Below are 24,093 nucleotides of genomic sequence, written 5' to 3'. Positions count from 1 at the left end.
AGGTCTCCACTCCCTCCCATTGATTCCTCTACCACCCCAATGTTCCTACACATACACTTCTTCTTCACCTCTTCACCTGCTGCATGTAATCCAGCTCCTTCCCCATCCACACCATTTGTGCGCTATCCGCACAATCCATCCCTCAGGAGGCAGATGGCGGCAAAAGCACCCGTGATGCAACGAGGAGCCGAACTAAGAAGAACCTGGCGGGCCGCCACGAAGGAAGACCTGGCGGGTCACCCGCGGCCACAGGCGGTGGCAGGCCCGGTTGGACCGCTGCCCGTAGTCACCGAGCTCAGCCCCGAAGAGCAGAGTCAAGGAGGTCAGAGCCACTGCCGACGATGGACGTGAGGAGTGGGCCGGTAGTAGAGAGACCGGGGTATTAACTCCAGCATCTTCAAGGTTGTTTCAGGAGGTAGCCCCAGGACAGGAGAGGGACATTGGTTGACGGACCGAACCGGTCAAGGGTGATGGAGGTGGCCCTGCAGTAGCGTGGGGCTTATCTGGATGGGTATCGAGCACGTGGACCGGACTTTGGACTTTTGTAAATGCCGCCAAAATATAGCGACTCGTGAGCTATTGCAAAGAGAATTTCACTGTGCAGTGCATAACCGTGACAGACAACTACCATTGAACCATTGATCTTTGAGACTTGTCAGTGAGCGATGACATTTGCTTGATCAATTATAGCCGCCACAATTCTTCACTATTCTTGCTAATGGAAAAGAATGCCTGCAGACCATCGAAACATTCAGAGAGCTCTTTCCAGTTGCACCTCACCTTTCAAAATCTGTTAGGTGTGGAAGAAATATTGGCAAGCAGTCAAATGTCCAGTTTCCAACAATGAAAGTGTACACAATCGTATCTTTGAACAATGCTCAAAGCCTGATCGGCTCTGTTTCATTGGGAGCTGTAATAAGTTGGTGCGTCTCGCCTTGAAAGAAATACAAATATATCTACTTTGAGTAATAGAGTAAATAGTTTCAATTCTATTGCTGCTACGTATCATTGACTTTTCAATCGTTTTTCAGGAAATACGAGGACAATACTGCTTTAAGACTTATGTTAAAATAATGAAATACTAAAATTTCCATCTGCTAGTTGTGAGGAGGACTATACTCATTGTACATTGTACATGTTTGAATCCAATTCTGACCTATTTTTTGTTTTGTGGAATTGAGAGTAACACGCAGATGGCTTTAAAAAGCAAAAGGATGCATGTCTTTGCTTGTATAATGACATGTTACCTGAATAAATAATTACAGTGTGGAAGGAACATTCTTCTCAATCTGCACAGATAGTAAACAGAATGACAGATACCTTTCACATAACCATGCATTTTTATAAAACTAATATTCATGCCGAGGAGTTCAAGAACTTGCTTTAAAGAAAGATCAGATTCCCTTTACGATTTGTATTATTATTTTGTGCAGTTTTGTAGTGCAGTCCTGCCTGAATTATAAGTGCACAATGACACTTTCATCACTGCTGATGAACTAGAGAAGAGCAAATGGACATTAAGTGAAAGAGAACCTGCTGTCTGTTGGTTGCAGGGACAAGAATGGTATGTGAAGATGACTGCTGCCTCAACATCTGCACCTTTGGGCCATTCCTAAAGACACGGCACGGGCATTGTGGTGGCGCAGCGGTAGAGTTGCTGCCCGACAGTGCCAGAGACCTGGGTTTGATCCCGACTACGGGTACTGTCTGTACGGAGTTTGTACGTTCTCCCCGTGACCTGCGCGGATTTTCTCCAAGATCTTCGGTTTCTTCCCACACTCCAAAGGCGTACAGGTTTGTGTAGGTTAATTGGCTTGGTATTAATGTAAAATTATCCCCAGGGTGCATGGGGCAGTCTTAATGTGTGGAGATCGCTGGTCATTGCAGACTCGGTGAGCCGAAGGGCCTGTTTCTGCGCTGTTTCTCTAAACTAAACTAAAACTAAACAAAGGACCGCACTGTTGGCCACTCACAAATACATCGGGCTGGTGGCAGATGCTTTGTCACAATGTCATAGATCCTTGCAGCATAGGAACTTTGGCTCACTGTGTCCACACTGACCTCTATGCACCCTAAGTTAATCTCATGTTTAAAAATACTTGCCACATTCTCATCAACTCCCCTAAGATTATATCAAGCAACGATACACTTGGGGCAAATTACAGTGGGTCAACGGGTCTATAGACCAATGGTACTTTATTGTCACTTGTACCAAGGTACAGTGAAATTATTTTTTTGCATACTGTTCAGTAAACGTATTACTATACAGCGGGCAACAAACCAACTAACCACAGTCTGAACAAGGGTCTCGACCCGAAACATCACCCATTCCTGCTCTCCAGAGCTGCTGCCTGTCCCGCTGAGTTACTCCAACATTTTGTGTCTTTCCACAGTCTTTGGTATGTTGGAGGAAACCAGGGTACCAGGTTTAATGGAATAACTCATATGGCCACCGGGAGAACATGCCAACTCCACATAGACAGCACATATAATCAGGATTGAAGCCTGGAAGCTGGTGCTCTGAGGTATAATTTGTTGATTGAAAATGTTCTATCAATGTGCACATTACTGGCTGTACCTTGTACTAAACGTTATTCCCTTTATCATGTATCTGGACACAGTGAATGGCTCGATTGTAATCATGTATTGTCTTTCTGCTGACTGGTTAGCACGCAACAAAAGCTTTGGGACTATCCCAACATTTAAGAAACAGTTAAACAGGTACATGGATAGGACAGGTTTTGGAGGGATGTGGACCAAACGCAGGCAGGTGGGACTGGTGTAGCTGGGACATGTTGGCCGCTGCGGGCAAGTTGGGCAGAAGGGCCTGTTTCCACATTGTATCACTCTATGACTGTGGTATGCCATTCTGGACATACAACTTCATGCAGTGGAGCTGAATTTAAATTGCTGTGTGTCATCATTACGCCCACTAGACCCCGTAATTATAATATGAAAGCTATGGTTAAATTAAAATGACTGAAAGTTCCAATAATTTCAGATTTGCCTGTGTTACTTTGTCTCACCTACCAACATCAAATGTGTCAAAGCATACAAATCCAGCCCTGGGAGCCTAAATTGGAAACTGTTGCATCGCCCAGTATGGGCAACTTTAAAATAGGAAACATATAAAATAAATCTTTTAAAGATATGGGCACAGTTATTGAACAAATCAGAGATACATTACGATATTCTAGATAGATATTCTAGATATCCTGGATGTGGAGAGGATGTTTTCAGTAGTGAGAGAATCCAGGTCCAGAGTGCATAGCCTTAGAGTTAAAGAGCGTACCTTTAGAATGCAAATGAGGGGGATTTTATTCAGCCCAAGGGTCTGGAGGAAATTAATGCCACCCACAGTGGTGGCGGCCAAGTCTTTAGGTATTTTTAAGGTGCAGATTGATATTTATTCTTGATTATTAAGGGCATCAAAGGTGAAGGCAGAAGAATGGGGTTGAGAGGGAAAATTAGATGATTGAATGGTTCCAAAATCGATGGGCCGAATGGCCTAATTCTATTCCTATGTCTTATGGTCTTATGGTTTTATTAAATTGAAAAATATAAGTGACACAGATGTTCTGGACTTCATGGGGGTCGGGATATAGTTGAAATTAATCACCATCCTCAGCTACTGTATGACCCAGCTTTCACTTATCCTAGCAACAGTCTGCTCCAAAGTGAATTGTTTCCAGTATAACATGAGCTAAGCTCTAACAAAAGTATCCAGAGAAACTTGATAAATCCTTTTGCATGAAAGACCAAGAACCTGGCAGAAGACTCAATAACATCTTTAGAATGCCCCGGGAGATTTTGCATTTTAAATTCAGCAAAAACCTTGCGTGAGTTCACGGTGTAAGCTCTCTGAATGGCACAGTAATTAATATTCTAGCCATTTCCGAGCATGAGAAAGTTAGTGAAAGCAGGATGACATTTGATGGAGCAGACACAATTGCTGTCTGAAGCGTTTTTTTTGTGTTTGCCTTATTTGTGCTTGCTAGCACATTCAGTAAATGACGCCGGCAATCAGGCCTCATTTACATCGGCACATAAACAAAAGAGTTTAAAAAATCCCTGTCAATTTTGGACAAAATGGATTATGGGAAATGCCAGTGAAAGCAAGTCATGGAAGCAACAAATTAAAGGGAAGGTTCAATTGTGACATTGAACAGAAAATTATATTTGACCGATTTCTCACTGTCGATTGGTTGCCATTATTTATTACAACAAAATAGAAAGGGAAAATTAAATAACACCTTGCAACTCATGCCCTGAATATAACATTTTAAATGCTTTGGGTTGGCCTTTGTTAAATTGGTAAATAACTGGATTACAAATCTGAATACTATGTGAGGCGTTGAAAGGGCCATTGACAGGTTTATGCTAACGAAGGCATGCTAAACTCTGTATGCTTGTGACTGCTCATAATTCGTTGCAACTGGCATGGCGGATACATTTGGTACGTCATCTCTTACTCAGTCCTCTGATGCCCTTGCTTTAAAAGTCAGTTATTTAAACTGTTAAGGTGTACAAGCTCAAAACTATTACAACTTTTACATTATTCCATTGGAAAGGATAAGTTTGGAATCTTGTCTAGCAATTATTTGCAGTGACTAAATATACCATGGAAATTAGTGCAGATTGATATGATTATTAAACTCACATGTGGCACAGGGCGGCACAGTGGCGCAGCAGTAGAGCTGCTGCCTCACAGTGCCGGAGACCCAGGGGTGATCCTGGCCGTGAGTGCTGTCTGTATGGAGTTTGTACGTTCTCCCTGTTACTGCATGGGTTTTTCTCTGGGTGCTCTGGTTTCCTCCCACACTACAAAGATGTACAGGTTTGAAGTTAATTGGCTTCAGTAAAATTGGAAATTTTGGATAGTGTCAGTGTACAGGGATGGCACGGACTCTGTGGGCCGAAGGGCCTGCTTCCATGCTGAATCTCTAGTCTAAAGTCTAAAGTCATGTGAAATTATAAGAAATTGCAGGACAGATTCTACAGTCATGCATTGGATCACAAATACATCTGAAATGATTTTTAATGTTCTTTGAAGTAATCAGTGAATAATTGTGCAAAGCTGCTGCTGCCTGGAAATGTATGGGTAAATCCTCACTGTTTTCTCTGAGAGCTGTGATTTAAACATGGTTCAAATGCCCAGGCAATTTAACAAATGTAGAATGAAACTCAAGGTGTAAGAGAATTATTTTTTTAAATATTATTTTCGGTAATATAGCCTTATAGCCAAAAATGCACATAAGAATGCATTGAGTGCAACTCTTGATCATAAAACCAAACTGCTCCTGATACCACTCTCATTAAAGAGTCATGCCAATTTAGCTGAGACTCATGTGAATCTCTGCTGGAGTACAGGTTGACAAGCTGCCTGTGAGGTGCAGTCTGAAAGGAGCTACCACTGTGAGGGTCCTTTAACACCTATCTTCTTGTGGCAATGTTGCTGTTGGTGCTGGCATTTACGAGACCAGTTTAATGGAAATAATACAGTGTATTATACAAACGGTCAGCCCATAATGGGCGTCAAAGTTGACACAATACCACTGATACAAATATCTTTGTGGCCCTTTCTCAAACAATGATAACATTTACCAGGTGCCAGAATTTGGAATAGAAATGTTACTGCAAGATGTTGTGCGAGATTCTCTTTGATAAAGTAGGATACTGATTGTGGTAAAACAGTGCTCTGTGCATTTTGTCAAGATAAGGATCGTTAGCTATCTCTGTTCTTTCCTTGCCAATTACACACTTGCATATTTTCCCATCTTGGCACCCAAGAGGATCAGTTTATTTCCTTTATGGGGTAAACCAGTTTTTCTTAATATTATAGGGGTTCCCTTTGGCTTCATTGGAAGTTTGGGGTGTCTGTATTGATCTTGGTTCCATGTGGGAGAGAACCAAAGGATAATATAGTATTCTCTCATTCTGGGGAAGAGTTCCTAACATGACTGACCAAATCATTCATGACGATGGACTTTGTGTTGTGATGTTGTGACCATACAGAAAAAGGTGCTCTCCCTGTGTATGAAGGAACTGCAGATGCTGGTTTAAACCAAAGATAGACTGCTGAACTCTCATCGGAGAGAGTAGAACTCCTTCAAGGTAGACATACCTGTACCTTGAATCAAGAGTCAAGAGTCAAGAGAGTTTATTGTTCTCCTTGGTTTTCTCCCTGCCTTATTCTTTAAACTGGCCATCTCCCACACTTTGTGCTTCACTCCGGACTGTGATGTTGATGTCAAAGTGTCTGAGCTTAATTTAAGGGAGCAGAACAACAGTCAGGTGTGTCACTGCTGCGGCTGTCCACGATGGTCCTCATATTCCATGTGCCAAACTTCAAATTGTGGTGGAAATCCATAACCTGAAAAAAACTGATGGCAGCCGTACTAAATCATGAGAGGAATAGAATGGGTTGATGCCCAGAATCTCTTGCCCAGAGTAGGGAAATCGAGGACCAGAGGACATAGGTTTATGGTGAGGTGAGAAAGATTTAATAGGAACCTGAGGGGTAACTTTTTCACACAAAGGGTGGTGGGAGTATGGAACAAACTGCCAGAAAAGGTAGTTGAGGCAGGTGCTATCACAACACTAAGAAACAATTATACCTGGATAGAACAAGTTTAGAGGGATGTAGGCCAAATGCAGGCAGGTGGGACTAGTGTAGATGGGACATGTTGGTCAGTGTGGCTAATTTCTATGCTGTATGACTATGACTATGATGCAGCTGCTCACTACAACCATTACCTGTTTGAGTTCAAGGTCAATTATGGCCCAAACATACAAGGCCACACTACTGAGAGCCAAGAATGGTGAACGTCTTAAGAACAGAAAATTATAACCACCCACGGGAGGAACATTTCAAAAAACCCCCTCATCACAAATTTGTAATTGACATGAGCACTCTTGACCCCATCCTACTACAGTTTATTCTGTCCAATCCAACCAACCCTCATGACCAACAAGCTATGTCCTACCTAAAAAAATACAAGGCTTTGAGAGCAGATGATATCATAGCTGCAGTTCTAACATTTGTTGGTGAGGCCACCACAATCAGTCACAAATCTCATTGCCCACAACTGGAAAGAGGAAGATAGATCGGTCCCCCAAGTGATGCTTTTGTCATGACCATCTACAAGAAAGGATCAAAGTCCAATATATTAACCGCAGTTTATTAGTATTAATATATTAATCCATCTCATGCACCTGCATCAGCCGCTGATCAGTTGCACCCCAAATCTCAAATATCAAATCCATCGATCAAGAGGCACAGTGGACATCTCTTTTACTATTCATATTCATTTTCAGAGCTGGGCATTCTTGACATAATTAGCATGAAATGCCCATCCTCAAATCTGCACGCAATACAACTCCGGAGAGAAGAAAGGGGTCGACACAAAATGCCCCTAGTAACGGGACGAGACCCTTCTTCAGACTTGACACTGGGTCTGTCTTTGTGGTTTCGGTTTAAACCCAGTAAGTTCCTTCCTACACAGTGCAGGGAACAGTACTAGAAACACAGAGGGCATAGAAACGGTATAGAAACAGCGCAGAAAGGTTAGACTGTGGGTGCAGGTTTGTACATTCTCCCCGTAGCGCCATCTTCGGCCCTTCGAGCCTTTGCACTTTGTAAATATAAAAACGCCATGGGTGGAGGATATGATCATGGGGCTGATGTATCTCTATCCAACTCTGAGTATCCCTCAAGTACCTGCCCACAGAGTTTCTCTCCTTACCTTCTAATGGTTTGCATGTCATGATCCCCTTAGCCACAAAGGTTGCCACATCTATCCACTCCCTCTTAAGAATACAGAAGGTGTTGAAGGAACAGCAACCACACCAGAACTGAAACCGCTGAGTCACTCGACTTGCACCCTCTGAGAGAAGGGTGAGAATTGAGCGTTCCAGAGATTCACCACTCTCTGTGTGCACCGCCATTCAAAATCATGGCTGATCATCCAACTCAGTTCTGCCTTCTCTCCATACCCTCTGATCCCCTTAGTTTCCCTCTTAAAGGATGGCCTCGACTCCCTCTGTGGCAGAGAGTTCCAGATATTCACCACTCTCTGTGTGAAAAAAGTTCTTCTCATCTCGGTTTTAAAGGATTTCCCCCTTATCCTTAAGCTGTGACCCCTTGTCCTGGACTTCCCCAACATCGGGAACAATCTTCCTGCATCTAGCCTGTCCAAACCCTTAAGAATTTTGTAAGTTTCTATAAGATCTCCTCTCAATCTCCTAAATTCTAGAGAGTATAACCAGTCTTCATAAGACAGTCCTGACATCCCAGGAATCAGTCTGGTGAACCTTCTCTGCACTCCCTCTATGGCAAAAGGCAAATTCAACATGGAGGAAAGCCACCTCTACTTCCTCAGATGACTAGGTACATTTGGTATGTTTTACAATGAACCTTACCAACTTCTACAGATGCACGGTAGAAACAGGTGCATGTATTGGGAATACCGCAAGAAATTGCAAAGTTGATGATGTAGCCTAGTCCATCACACAAACTCAGCCACTCCCTCCCCCTTCCCTCCCACATTGATTCAATTTACACTTCACACTGCATCAGGAAAGCAGCCAACTTAATCAAAGGCCAAAGGTAGACATGCAAATGCTGGAGAAACTCAGCGGGTGAGGCAGCATCTATGGAGCGAAGGAAATAGGCAAAGTTTCGGGCTGAAACCCTTCTTCGGATCAAGAGCCATTCACACCCCCGGTTATTCCATCTTCTGTTGGGCAGCAGATACAAAAGCTTGGAAGCACATACCACCAGATTCAGGACAGCTTTCTGAATGGTCCTACTGAATGGTCCTCTCATGAGCTAAGGGTGTACTCTCAATCCCCAAGCTCCCTCATTGCAGCCCTTACACTCTTTGTATCTGCACTTTTTCTGTAACTACAATGCTATAATGTTGTATTGCTATACATGACACTCTGGTATTTTTTCTCTTTGCTCGACCTGTTGTACTTGTGGATGGCTTGATTGTACACATGTATGGTTCAATTTGGCTGGAATGCACACACATTCTTTCACTGTACCTTGGTACATGTGTCTGAGGTGTAATAATAAACCAAACCAGAGATATCAATGATGAAAATCATTGTCATTTTCAATACAACATCACAGCCTTTGGTTGATTGAGAAAAAGAGAGTTTAGAGAGCAAGACTTCAGACCTAGTATAAAGTGTGTCTGCAAGGCAGCAATAAGCTCTGCCCTCCTATATGCTTTTCAGACATGGACTACCAAGAGCAAGTACTTCAAGACACTGGAAAATACCCCCAATGAATTCTCCACAAAATCCTCCAAATTCAATGGAGGGGTCAGTAAACCCAATCTTGGTGTCCTCTCCCAGACTAATATCACCAGCATGGAGATCGTTGTTACATTCAGTCAGCCGTGTTGACCAGGGCATGTTGCTCACATGCATGTTGCTCTATTTGGACTTCTATGCTGAGATCAGATTGCCAAGTAGACAGAGGAAAAGATGTTCTCAAAGCCTCATTTACTCCAACATTGAAGGAGGCCATTTGACCCATTAGGTCCATGTCGGCTCCCTACAGAGCAATTCTGTCAGTCTCGTCCCCCTCTCATTAGTTTACCATCAGTCCTGGGATTTATTATCTCCTACATTCCCATCAATTCTCCTTTGATTCTTTGCTATTTAACCACACACTGGGAGAAACTCCAAGTAGAGAACGCAGTCATGATGGAAGTCTGGTCCCTGGAGCTGCGAAGCAGCAGCACTAACTGCTGCAGCACCGTGCCAGGTTGAAAAATGCAACATTCCCGCTGACCCTTGAAAATGCCTGGCCCATGACTGCTCAAAGCGGAGAAAGGTAGCAACATAGAAAATAGGTGCAGGAGTTGGCCATTCGGCCCATCGAGCCAGCACCGCCATTCAATTTGATCATGGCTGATCATCCCCAATCAGTACCCCGTTCCTGCCTTCTCCCCCTATCCTTTGATTCTGTTAGCCCTGAGAGCTCTATCTAACTCTCTTTTGAAAACATCCAGTGAATCGGCCTCCACTGCCTTCTGAAGCAGAGAATTCCACAAATTTGAAATAGCTTTTGGGATGCTCTTGAGATCCTAGAGTCCTCCTATTAGGAGCAAATAAAGCCCCTGTGTAAATGGCTGAATTAATACATTACCTCACAAATCACCCACATGCCCACGATATGATGCCCAATCTGTAGAAAGCCTCATGACATTGACCCTATCCGTCACCTCGGCACCCACAAAACTGAAGAGGGTGTAAGTCACCTCTGCTGTCCAGGCACTGCTTCAGTAAAAGAAAATACAGGGCACAATAAAGCCATTACCAGATATCCCAGACTGGCAATGAATTTCTAGGCATGCGTGTGTGAATTTCAAAAGGAATTTGGAGATACAAGTGACTGCAGATGCTGGAACCAGGAGCAGCAAACAATCTGCTGGAGGAATTCAGCAGATCGTGCAGTATCTGTGAGTGGAAAGGAATATTTGAGATTTCAGGTCAAAATCCTGAAATCTTCTCAGGGGTTTCAATGAGAAATGTTGACCATTCTTCTCAACTCAAAGATGCTGCTCCAGCCATTTGCTTGTTTTCTTTTGAAAGGAAATCTCCTGCTTGTTCGCTAGAAATTCAGCTGCAACTGCACTAGGAACTGTAATAACCCTGGAAAAAATGTAGTTCTAATAATTGTTGGGGCAGCACAGTGGCGCAGTGGCAAAGTTGATCCTTTACAGCACTAGAGACCCGGCTTTGATGCTGACTACAGGTGCTGTCAGTACGGAGTTTGTACATTCTCCCTGTGATCGCGTGAGTTTCCTACAGGTGCTCCAGTTTCTTCACACACTCCAAAGACGTACAGGTTTGTAGTTTAATTAGCTTCTGTAAATTGTACTTTGTCCCTCGTGTGTAGGATAGAGCTAGTATACGGGGTGACCACTGGTTGGCACAGACTCGGTGGGCCGAACGGCCTGTTTCTGCACAGTATCTCTAAGCTAAACTGAACTAAAACTAGTCTACAAATAGCTACATCATTTTCTTCACCACAGCATAATTCATAGTATGTTAAGATATATTGTGCCTTCCGGAAGTCAAGGTATCCTAAAGTGTTTTACAGCCAATGAAGTAATCTTGAAGGCCAACCACAAGTTGTAACATTGGAAATAAGGCAGCCAGATTATCCAAACCAAGGTCCAATAAAACTCAGTTAGACAATAACTAATTGACCCGTATCTGGTTGGTCAAGAATACGAGAATAAAATGTAATGAAATGAAAGGCCCTTGGAAAGTCTCATCTAGAAACCACCACAGGAAACAGCGCAGCTCTCTCATGGTATCACACATCATGCAGCCTAGATATTGTGTGGCTTAGATAACAATCATAACAAGCATGTCTGAGACGCTACATCTGGAAGATATGAGACTCGTCTTAGCAGGAAAATCAGAGCAATTTTTAAAGATATGTTCTCCGTTTATTGATTTATTACAAATATGGTGCAACACAATTCTGGAAATAAACCGATTCACGAACTGGGTGATGGGTGTGGTAAGATATGAAGCAGGTCTATCCTTACACAAGGGTTCCTTTTTTCTCTCTTGTTTTCTTTTTCTTCTCTCTTTTTTCTTTCTTTTTTTACAGTTTTATTGTTTTTTGTCTTTATTTTTCCACAGGCTATCACTTGTTCACCCCTGGACTGCCCATCTGGTACACTAGGGGTTTACACATCACTACTTCCTTCACTCTTCTCTTCTCTTGCTCTCTCTCTTTCTTGATCTACCTTTTTCTGGTTAAAATTAACATAGAAGTTGTACACAAAATGTTTGTCATATGCCGCGGTTTATACTACCGTACATTGCTTCTAATAAAAATACAAATTAAAAAAAAAAAAAGATAACACTCATTTTCATCAGAAGGCAGCAAATAACTCTGAAATTCCAGATTTAGGCCTTGAGCAGCTGAAAGATAATGGGGAATTGTGCAGCATTGGTTGGAACTGGAGGGATTTATGATTCTGATGGTGTTGAAGGACAGAAGATGGTCGCAGGGAGAAAGTAACCAAGCTGCAACTCTAGGTTGGGCATTATAAATGTTACCCAGATATACAGATGCCCAACACAGTGTTATTTGCTGCCTACCTCAAATCGTTATTCCAAAGGGAGCTCGTCATATCTAACAATGACAATTTCTATTCACACAATAAGCAGTGCACACATCCCAAATGTAGCAACGGTGTCACCTACACTCTTGCACAACCAATATTTTCTAAAGGTTTTTAGAAAGCTTTTGAAATCTTAAAATTTAGATTCAACTACAAATGTACAGAAGACATATTTTTAAGATCATAAATTGAATTATATATAAATATTAAATCGATTAAAAAACAATCTTACCAACATACTGGCTGTGTTTCAAAAAAATATTCTACATTAAATGATAAATATAAACATCGAAGGGCCTGTTTCCACACTGTATCACTCTATGACTCAATGACTATCAATTAATGATTTAATCAATCAGGAAAATTACTTCATGTTAAACAAGATGTTAAATCATCATTTGATAGTTAACCATTAAAGTATCCAAATAAAAATAAGATTGAACTTACGAGCACATGTGAAGTTATCATCAGCTAAATAGTAATCATCCAAACATCTCCAGTCCAAGCAAAGAGAGAGAGGAGGCAAAGTAATACTGAGGATCACTACAAGAAGAGATGAGACTGTCATAATCTCTGTCTTTTTTGCCTAACTGTAAAGCACAGTTCACTGTCCTTTAAACATAATTTCAGGATAGAAGGATAAAGGACAATGTTAGAAAAAGTTTAACAAGGTCTGTAGCATTTTCTCACAATTCCTGGGTCCCTTTTTCAAAAAATTGTAGCGCTCTAGACTTTTGTTAAATCCAACTCTCTTGGAGGTTTCTATAGCTTTGTAGAAGTAAAGTATGAAATGCCTGACACCCTTGTGACAGATTTGGCAAGTTTAAAAAAGAATCCAGATCAGCTGGAAATTCAATAGTTTCTTCCAGATATAAAGCCTATAGATAAGAGAAATAATAAATGCATTTCTGCCCCATTACTCCTTTTAGTGAAGCATTTTCTTTGCTGAATGAAATTGTCTTTCTTGTCTCTCCAGTCAAAGTGCTTGTTTTGCTTGCATTTATAAGGATTCCCCTCCTCCACTAACCCTCAGCAGCACGAGAATTTTAATCACTCCACCCCTTTCGCCTTTTTTTTAAACCTCTTGACATGAATTTCATTCAAACGTACATGTGGGCTATCTAATGTAGTTGAGAAGTCAGGCAGAGAACAGAGAGCTGGAGCTCATAGTTTTCTGTCTGTACAAGTCTGTAACAAGCGTGTTGAATGTGAATGTGAATACTTTTGGCTGCCTCATTCAGAAACTAGAGTAAATATCCAATCTTTAACAGCCACCTGAGTCAATGGTAGTTCAACGCTGGCACCGTTTTAAAAAGCACCAAGTTTTGGTTTACTGCTTAAATGCAGATTAGCCACATATAAATTCCGTTAAACATACATACCGTTAAATGACACAGATTTTACCAATAGCCCCTGTACTCAAAACTTACTGAGTTAAGCAACTTGTTACTAATCTATCGTCATACTGGTTACCTGGACAAGAAGCTAGTTACCTGGACAATAAGCTGAAACAATGTTTGAACTTCAGCTGAACTTCACCATCTTAAACCTACAATCAGTTGTTTGGCATTGAATTTAACAGATAAAAATCCACCGGCAACCTGCCACATTGGCATTGTTGCCAAGGAAACTGCTCTGATTTCAAGCCCACCATGCTTGACTCCACCAGTAAGATGGAGAGGAAGCTGCTTAGTCACAAAGGCAGCATCTCAACCACCAGCACTGCGCAGGATCGGCATTTTTGAATGTGGACAAAGTAGGTAGGTGACACTTTTACATTCTGTCTCTCAGAAAGACTGACCACGTTTATGAGGCATTTATAGAACGCCATGAAGTCTATAACTCTAGATGTTCTGCAGTAGTTGAAAAAGCCTGGGCTAAGGATTTTGCTGACACCTTTATTTAAATTATTTCTAGAGACACGCAAATAAATCATGCTGCCAGTTCACATTGCTGTTGAAAATATGTGGGTCCTTGGGCTACATGTTTGCTAGGAATTAAACTACATAGTGGTTTACACAGGGCTGGCATCTATGGTCAGATGTGCTTGGAAGTCTGCCTACAAACTGTAGGACATCTCTGTGGTGATTTTCTTGGTAATCTGGAGTCTGTGGAAATATCCATACACAGCTGCAACAGGCCATGATGTATTATTCAGGACTGCTGGTGTGCATTTTATCCCCATGTCCACATAAGAACAAATTCAGCAGCAACTGATGGCATTGTGAATACAAGTCAACGCAAATGGAGTAAAGCAGGACATACCATAATTTGATGTGGCATTGGTAACGAAGATTTGTTATTGCAAATGACTTCTGGAAGCCTTCTTCACATCATTTTCTTGAAAAAGAGAAACTACATTAAATTTAATTTCGTAATCATCCTTCGTAATCATGGAACAATCCTTCCAAAATATTACTTATTGGATAGAATTGTCACTTTCTTTTTGGGTCCCATTTATCTTCTTCATTAACTTTGCGGGCCTCACCAAAGTGGAATTAAACCAATGCAGTACTGAAGCAAACATTTTAACCAGCTGGAAAATAAATATAATTAGATGGAAAGGAACTTCATAAATGTCCAGTATTGAACCTTCGGTCTCTGCCCTGTATGTGTCCCTTCCAGTTTGATTTGAGATATCTCCTTTCTTCTCCTCTCTGACCAGATACGGGCTTAGGTTTGCCCTCTTTAGCATGCATGAGATATGTAACCTTTTGCAAGCAGATCTCCAGTCACACACATCTGATCAGTCTGGAGAAGGGTCTTGACCACTGTCTCTCCCTTATCCATTCTACTTGTATATCCTCAAAAAATTCCAGAAGATTAGTCAAGCATGATTTCCCCTTCATCAATCCATACTGACTTTGACCGATCCTATCGCTGCTTTCCAAATGCGCTGCTATTATATTGTTAATAATCAACTGAAGCAACTTCCCCACGACCGATGTAAGACTAACTGGTCTATAATTCCCCATTTTTTCTCTCCCACTTTTCTTAAAAAGTGGAGTTACATTGGCTACCCTCCAGTCCACAGGAACTGATCCAGAGTCGAGAGAACTTTGGAAAATGATCACCAATGCATCCACGATTTCTAGGACCACCTTCTTGTGTGGCCATCAGACGCTGGGGATTCATCTGCTTCAGTCCCAACAGGTTATCTAACACCATTTCCTGACTAATGTGAATTTCCTTCAGTTCCTCCCTCCCACTAGATCCTCAGTCCCCTAGTATTTCTGTGAGATTGTTTGTGTCTTCCTAAGTGTCTTCGAAGACAGAACCAAAGTACTCATTTAATTAGTCTCTCATTTCATTGTTTCCCATTATCAATACACCTGTACCTGATTTGAAGGGATCTACATTTGTCTTCACTAATCTTTTCCTTTTAAACCTATCTAAAGAAGCTTTTTCAGTCAGTTTTTATATTCCCTGCAAGCTTTTTTCGGCGTAAAGTTGGGAAAAGGGGAAGTACAATGGGATCTGGGGGTATTGTTCATCAGTCTATGAATGTAAGCATGCAGGTACAGCAGGCAGTGAAGAAAGCAAATGGAATACAAGATACAAGATACAAGATAGATTTATTCATCACATGTGCCAGACGGCACAGTGAAATGAAATTCCCATACAGCCATACAAAAAAAAAAAGGGACACAACACACTATAGGGTTTGACATAAAACATCCCCACACAGCAGAATCAAAGTTTCCCATTGTGTGGGAAGGCACCAAAGTCAGTCTCTTCCTCCATTGTTCCCCGTGGTCAGGGCCTCCCCGTGCCCTCCGCAGTTGCCGCTACGGGCGGCCCGATGTTCAGGACCGCTCACTGGGGTGTTGTAAGTCCGACGTCGGGGCTGCGAGACGTCCTCAGCGGCGTGGACAGCAGAGTCGGCCCCCTCCTACCGGAGTCGGCGGCTTCCAAAGTCCGCAGGCCGCGCCGGGTGGATACTGCTGCTGGAGACCCTCTGCAAGGCGCATGTTGGCCTTTATAACAAGAGGGGTCGAGTATAGGACCAAAGAGGTCCTCCTGCAGTTGTACAGAGCCCTAGTGAGACCACACCTGGAGTATTGTGTGCAGTTTTGGTCCCCTAATTTGATGAAGGCCATTATTGCTATTGAGGGACTGCAGCGTAGGTATACAAGGTTAATTCCCAGGATGGCGGGACTGTCATATGCTGAGAGAATGGGGCGGCTGGGCTTGTACACTCTGGCGTTTAGAAGGATGAGAGGGAATCTTATTGAAACATATAAGATTGTTAAGGGTTTGGACACACTAGAGGCAGGAAACATGTTCCCGATGCTTGGGGAGTCCAGAACCAGGGGCCGCAGTTTAAGAATAAGGGGTAAGCCATTTAGAATGGAGACAAGGAAACACTTTTTCCCACAGAGAGTTGTGAGTCTGTGGAATTCTTTGCCGCAGAGGATGGTGGAGGCTGGTTCTCTGGATACTTTCAAGAGAGAGCTAGATAGGGCTCTAAAATATAGCAGAGTCAGGGGATATGGGGAGAAGGCAGGAACGGGGTACTGATTGGGGCTGATCAGTCATGATCACTGAATGGCGGTGATGGATCAAAGGGCCGAATGGCCTACTCCTGCATTCTATTGTCTATTGTCTATTGTCTATTGTATATTTCTTTCATGTTCTTTTTCCCCCCTCTTAAATAACCCTTTGTCCCCTGTTGAATTCTAAATTTCTCCCAGTCTTCCAGTTTGCTGCTTCCTCCGGCCAATTTATAGGCCTCTTGGATTTAACACTACCCTTGATTTCCCTCATTAGCCATAGTTGAGCCGCCTTCCCCGTTTTACTTTTTCGCCAGACGGGGATGAACAATTTTTGGAGTTCATGCATGCGATCTTTAAATATTTTCCATTGCATCTCCACCATCAACCCTTTGTATAATTGGCCAGTCTATCCTAGCCAATTCCATTTCATACCTTCAAAGTCTCCTTTCTTTAAGTTCAGGACCCTAATCTCTGAATTAACCGTGTTACTCTCCATCCTAATGCAGAATTCCACCATATTATGGTCTCTCTTGCCCAAGGAGCTTTGCACAACAAGATCACTGACTAATCCTTCCTCATTACACAATACCCAGTCTCGGATGGCCTGCCCTCTAGTAGGTTCCTCTACATATTGGCTTAAAAAACCATCCTGTATACATTTCAGGAAATCCCCCTCGTCAGCATTGTTACCAATTTGTTTGGCCCAATGTAGATGTAGATTAAAGTCACCCATGATTACCGCTGTACTTTTGCTACACAGATCCCCAATTTCCTGCATGATGCTATCCCCAACCTTCCTACTGTTGTTTGGTGGTCCGTATACAACTGCAACAAGCCTTTTCTGCCCTTGGCTATTTCACAGTTCTTCCCATACAGATTCCACAGCATCCCAGCTAATGTCTCTCCTTACTATTGCATTAATCTCCTCTTTAACCAGCAATACCACCCCATCTCCTCTTCCTTTCTGTCTATCCTTCCTGAATATCGAATACTCCTGCATATTTAGCTCCCAGCCTTGGTCACCCTGGAGCCATGTCTCCGTAATTCCAATTATATCATATCCCTTAACTACTAACTGCCCATTCAATTCATCCACCTTATTACAAACCTTATTACAAACCATATTACAAACGTTTAGGTGCCCAAAACGGAACAAAATACTATAATCGCGGCCACACCAATGTCTTATTTAACCGCAATATAACTCTCAACTTCTATATTCAATACTCTGACTATTGAAGGCCAATGTGCCGAAAATATCTTTGACCACCTCTGTGACGCTACTTGCACGGAATTAGCTCAGTGGAAGTAGCTTCACTTACTGATTGTATCATGCTATTGCATAGTTTCTAACTGAGTAAGAGAAAAAACATGAATAAAGCAGAGTTAGAGACCTGGGAAACATGGAATTAGATGACAGTTACAACTGGCATGTTTTATGGAAACCACACGCACACACACCTTCCCTCATTTGTCCAACAGTGTGAGTAAAATTCGCATTCGACCAAAGGGATTCGATCAGATATCATATAGTGAACAATGGTGGCAATGCAGGCACAAGGTACAAATGGTCTACTCCCACTTCATTCTTTTATGTTCTTATGCTTTTAGTGGCAAGTGCACGGGACAACCATGTTTCAGGCCATTCTCTTTACCTTTATTATATGATTTCTTTCATCTGTGGTTAGGATTATTTCCAATTTATAGAGATTTTAAAAAATTAGTTCAGATGATATAATTGGGTTTAAGTTTATACATTTTTAATTGAAGATACACTGTAGATCACTGCCAACTTCTGTTAATTTAAGAAACACACTCATTGGAGTAACTCAGTGGGTCAGGCAGCATCCCTGGAGAATATGTATAGGTGATGTTTTGGGTCAGGTCCCTTCTTCAGACTGATTATGGGAATGGGGGGGGGATGAAAGCTAGAAGAGAGGAGTGGCAGGAACAAGCATGACAGGTCATAGGTGAACACGGACAAGGGTGTCGTATGAAAGGCAGATGGTTAGACAAGGGCCAGAGAAGCAAAAAAGGTGTGAAACAAAAAGATGAAAGTACTTCAAATTGTGAAGTCAGAGGAAAGAACATAGGTGGAGGGGTAGGGTGGAAATTGGTGCAAGTCTAGGTGGGGCACAGGGGGATGGGGGGTTGGGTGAAAAGGGTGGGGGGGGAGGGGGGGGAGAAAGGGGTGGGGAAGGGGGAGTTAGAAATGCATTTCGTTGTCTCTGTACTGTACACTGACAATGACAATTAAAATTGAATCTGAATCTGAGAAGTTACCTAAAATTGGAACATATCGATCAATGGGATGTAAGCTACACATACAAACCATGAGCCGTTGTTCCTCCAGTTTGTGTGTGGCCTTATTCTGACAATGGAGGAGGCCCAGGACAGAAAGGTCAGTTTTGGAATGGAAAGGTGAGATAAAGTGGTTAGCAACTTGGAGATCCGGTAGGGCTTGGCGGACCGAGAGCATGTTCGATAAAACAATCGCCCAACCTACACTTGGTTTCGCCAATGTACCAGAGGCCACATCAGGAACACCAGATACAGTAGTTGAGGTTAGAGGAGGTGCACGTGAGCCTCTGTCTCATCTGGATGGACTGCTTCATCTTCTTCTTCTTCTTCTTGCGTATGACGTGCACAGCCTAAAGTTGTAAGACAACTTGTCCTATTTGATCTTATTTGGTTGCGCACGTCGGGTTGATTGCATTCGTTGAAACAGGGAGGACCACGTGAAGGTTGCAATCTCCCACCCTGAAAGACTCCTGGGTCCCTTGTTGTAGGTGAGGGAGGAGATATAGTGTATAGGAGTTACATTTCCTGTGGTTGCAGGGGAAAGTACTTGGGAACAGGATGGTTTGGGTTGGGAAGGGATGAGTAAACCAAGGAGTTGCAGAGGAAACCGACTCCGTGGAAGTTGGATAGGGGTGGAGATGGGAAAATATGACTGGTGGTGGGATCACGCTGAAGGCGATAGAAATCAAAGTCAAAGTCAAAGTCAAAGTAGTCAAAGTCAAAGTCAAAGTAGCCTTTATTGTCATTCAGACCTTTTCGGGCTGAACAAAATGTTGTTGCCTTGCAGTCCTACATATAATAAAAATGACAAAAACACACAATAAACACAAATTTAACATCCACCACAGTGAGTTCACCAGGCACCTCCTCACTGTGATGGAACGCCACTAAATGTTAGAGGATCTTATGTTTGATGTGGAAGTTGGTGGGGTGAAAGATGAGGACCAGGGGAATATCCTTGATCTGTCTGGGGTGAGGTGAGGTGAGTGCAGAACTACGGGAGACAGAGGAGACACGGTGAGGGAATCTTCCATGACAGCAGTGGGGGGAACCATGCTTAGTAAAGAAAGAGGATATCTCAGATTTCCTAGATTGGAAAGCCTCATCTTGGGAGCAGATGTGATGGAGATGGAGGAATTGAATGTAGGAAGAGGCAGAAAGTGTAGTCCAGATAACTGTGGGTTGGTAGGTTTGTAGTAGACATCAGTTGATAGTCTGTCCCTTGCAATGGAGTCAGAGATCAAGAAAGGGTGGAGAGATATCAGAGATAGGAAGAAAGGAGAGAGAGGATAATTTAAGGTTGCTTTCATTATTAGAAAAATAATTAACCAATGATTTAAACTAGAATGGAAAGTAAACATTGAAAGTAACCAGATAAGCAAAACTGTGTTAAGTGAGAACGCAGGTATAATATGTTTGTGTAAATGGGACATAAATTTATTTTCTTGTGTTTTAAAACCTATTCATGTCAAGCAGTTCTCCAATTTCAATAATTATGTGTTTTCAAATTAATATAATGAATCCAATGTACACATCGGATCATAGCAAAGCTAGAGCCTATAGAAGACTCTGCCCCGAATCTCCATTGAAATGACATTTCTGGTATTTTCATAATTCTCTTTTCAAAGGGGGAATAATTAGAATCATAGAGCAGTCAAACAAGGGCTCTGGATCAACTCATCCAGGACAAAACTTAATTGAGGTAGTCCCACTTGTTTGCGGCTGGCCCATATGTTCCCGATGTTGGGGGAGTCCAGAACCAGGGGTTTAAGAATAAGGGGTAAAGCATTTGGAACGGAGACGAGGAAACACTTTTTCACACAGAGAGGTGTGAGTCTGTGGAATTCTCTGCCTCAGGAAGGCGGTGGAGGCCGGTTCTCTGGCCTACTCCTGCACCTACTGTTTATTGCCTATATCCCTCCAAATCTCTCCTGTCCAAGTATCTGCCCAAGTGTCTTTTAAAAGTTGGAATTGTACTCCACCACGTCCTATGACAGCTTTGTTCCACATATGCAGCCCCTGTGCTCCACAACTCCGTTACATTATTCCCCTCTCAGTTTAAATCTGTCCCCTTTAATTTTAGACTTCCCTACCCTTGGGTATTCACTATATTTATTTTATTTTATCAACCTCAAAGAGGTTACACCTCAAACTCCCATGTTCCAGGGACAAATGTCCTAGCCTCCCTGGTCTCTACTTCTAACTCAAACCCTCCATACCCAGTAACATTCTCCCAAAATCATTTTCGCCCATTTTCCAGTTTAATGAGCAGGGAGACCAGAATGGTACATGGTACTCCAAATGCAGCCTAACTAATGTCAGGTACAGCTGTAATATGGTGTCCCGACTCCTGTACTTGATGCCTTGACACCTGTGCCTTGGGCAGCACAGTGGCACAACTGTAGAGTTGCTGCCCTACAGCACCAGAGGCCGGGTTCGATCCTGACTACGCGTGCTGTTTGCACGAATTTGTACGCTCCTCCTGTGGCCGCGTGGGTTTTCTCTAGTTGCTCAGATTTCCTGCCACACTCCAAAGGCGTACAGGTTTGTAGGTTAATTGCCTTCTGTAAATTGTACTTTGTCCCTACTGTGTAGGTTAGTGCTAGTGTTCAAGGTGATTTTTGGTTGGCGCAGACTCGGTGGGCCAAAGGGCCTGTGTTATACGAGAATTGTGCCCGAACAGTGTGCAACCGATAGCGTGAGCCATGTTTAAAGCCCAGAATGCTATGTTTAAAGCCCAGAGCGTTATTGGCCAGTAGCGCTATATTTAGAACCCATTGCGCTGCAGCTGGCAGCTATTTGTTTAAATCCCACACCCTAAGCTGACATCACTTTGCTTAAACCTTTGCGTGCCAACCCGGCAGCGCAGTGTGTGTTACCTTTACGCGCCAAGTCTGTAGCGCTGTATTGCTTTACACGCCAGTCTGCGGCTGATTGCGCTTGGTTCCCAAAGGGGGGGGAGGGGGGGGGGGCCTCGCTCGGATGTCCCCTGCCATTGGTTATAGTTTGAATTTGCGAGCAGCGCTATTGGCCAGGACGTACTGGCGGTTATTTCAACAGCTGATAACTGTATATAGGCAGGCGCCGGTACGCCATAAGTTAGTTCATGTACGAGACGGGTTTATCAACGGACTGAGTCGTGATCAGCGCTGCGGACAGAAGCAGAGAGAGAGAGAGAGAGAGAGTGGGGTGTGCTGCTGTAAAACTGGACCCCGCACATACTATGACAAGTATTGTTGTTCTCTCTCTTGCCCATAAATCTGATTTGTAACTAAACAGCCTTTTTCTGTTCTACTAGTCAAACCCTTGAACTTGCTCCCTTGCATCAGCCTGTTTCCATGCTGTTTCTCCAAAGTCTAAGGTCTAAAGATGAAGGCAGGTACTGCTGCAACATAGGTTTCTGCGGTACCATCTTCCAGAGCAGTGTCCAACAAATGCGGTACATCTCACCCTCACAATCCGTTATCCAAGAAGTACCCAAGGTCATGTAGACAACATTGCAGATGGTCCCGCAGGAGTAGGAGGACACCCATGCACTTTGCAAAAGTGCACTTTTAGTCTCACTTGAAAAAAAAATTCCATAAAAAAATTAAAACAGGAAATTAAATTGGATGTTTAACGTATTCCAAAATTATTCTCTCAACTCCTGTTTTTTTGTAATAGAGAACTGCCTCAGCCTGTGATGATGTGAATCTAATGGGCCTGTCCCTCTTAGGCGATTTTTTAGGCGACTGCCGCAAAATATTCAACACGTTGAAAATTTTTGGCACAGTGGCGACAATTTCTGCTGTCGTAGGTTGTCGTAGGTTGTCGCCAGGTGTCATGGGTGAATTCCATTAAAATTAGGCCCTGGCAGTCGCCTAAAGAGTCACCAAAGTAGGACAGGCCCATAAGGATGTTCTCTTAGGAAGGAGATGAGGGGGGATTTATTTGGTCAGAGGGTGGTGAATCTGTGGAATTCATTGCCACAGAAGGCTGTGGAGGCCATGTCAGTGGATATTTTTAAGGCAGAGATAGATAGATTCTTGATTAGTACAGGTGTCAGAAATTATGGAGAGAAGGCAGGATAATGCGGTTAGGAGGGAGAGATAGATCAGCCATGATTGAATGGCGGAGTAGAGTTATGGGCCAAATGGCCTAATTCTGCTCCTATCCCTTATGACATGACAATACAAGCTCCCACTCATTGCAGAAGTGTTGAAGACACACTGACTTGTTGTTGCAGGTAACAACTTTTTCCTGGCGGAATTCCCAGAATTGAGAACCAAGATAAGGAAAAACATCAAGCACGGACTGGGACATTAGTCATCTCTATACTCAGCTGCTTGATTTATTGATGTTAAAATGATATGTTGTTGCCCGTGTTTACTATATGGTATCTGGCTAATCTCTTTGGTTGGATGCAGATATTGCTCACTATCTTGGCCAAATGTGTAAAGGTGTGCGTTTGGCTTCAATAAAACATACCAGATGTAAGAGTCATCTAATAATAGTTGTTTTCCAGGTCTCAAAATCGTCTTTACTCATGTTTCCCTATTACTCAGTTAGAAAATATTCATTAGCACGATACAATCACCTGGTGAATCTATTTTCACTGAACAACCTGACTTACTGCTGACCACAATTTGGACCATGAATACATAACAATGTGGTCCAAGATATGTGTTCTTATTTTAATCAAATTCCCTAATCCATTTTTGAACAATAATATAAACAATATGGAATCATATTGATGCCTTTTGCCTGCAACTGAAGATGTTTTCACTTGGATTTCTAAGAAGATTAAACAGTCGAGTATTAAGTAATTAGATCACTTAAATGGTATTAAGAGATGGACGTTTAAGGGACTGTAAAACGTCAGTACCTATTCTTAGAAAATATATACTTGTAAATTAAGTCAATAGTGTAGTTATTCTTAATTTGTTATAAATTCTATATATACAACATGTGTACTTTATGTAAATATAGTTGTTTCAGAATACATGACTGCCCTAGATTTTCTCCTGTCCTTAGTGTCATGTTCATTAATACTTGGTCATTAGTAATATTCATCCATGAATGTATATCTGAATGTATTGGGCTGCACAGTGGAGCAGTGGTAGAGTCACTGCCTTACAGCGCCAGAGACACAGGTT

General features: G+C 42.5%; 1 protein-coding gene across 1 annotated transcript in view; it reads right to left on the bottom strand.

The window, feature by feature from the left end:
- Nucleotides 1-14,555, bottom strand: part of egf (epidermal growth factor) — a 119,653-nt gene extending 105,098 nt beyond the window's left edge. The window contains exon 1 of the mRNA XM_055645351.1: nt 12,609-14,555. Coding sequence (XP_055501326.1) covers nt 12,609-12,729 — 121 coding nt within the window. The 5' untranslated portion in view covers nt 12,730-14,555. The remainder of the gene's footprint in view (nt 1-12,608) is intronic.
- Between the last annotated feature and the right edge of the window lie 9,538 nt (nt 14,556-24,093).

This window comes from Leucoraja erinacea, chromosome 1 (assembly GCF_028641065.1).
Source record: "Leucoraja erinacea ecotype New England chromosome 1, Leri_hhj_1, whole genome shotgun sequence".
Lineage (NCBI taxonomy): Eukaryota > Metazoa > Chordata > Chondrichthyes > Rajiformes > Rajidae > Leucoraja > Leucoraja erinaceus.
The sequence above is the reverse complement of the archived record's forward strand: the minus strand, read 5'-3'. Positions and strand labels throughout refer to the sequence as shown.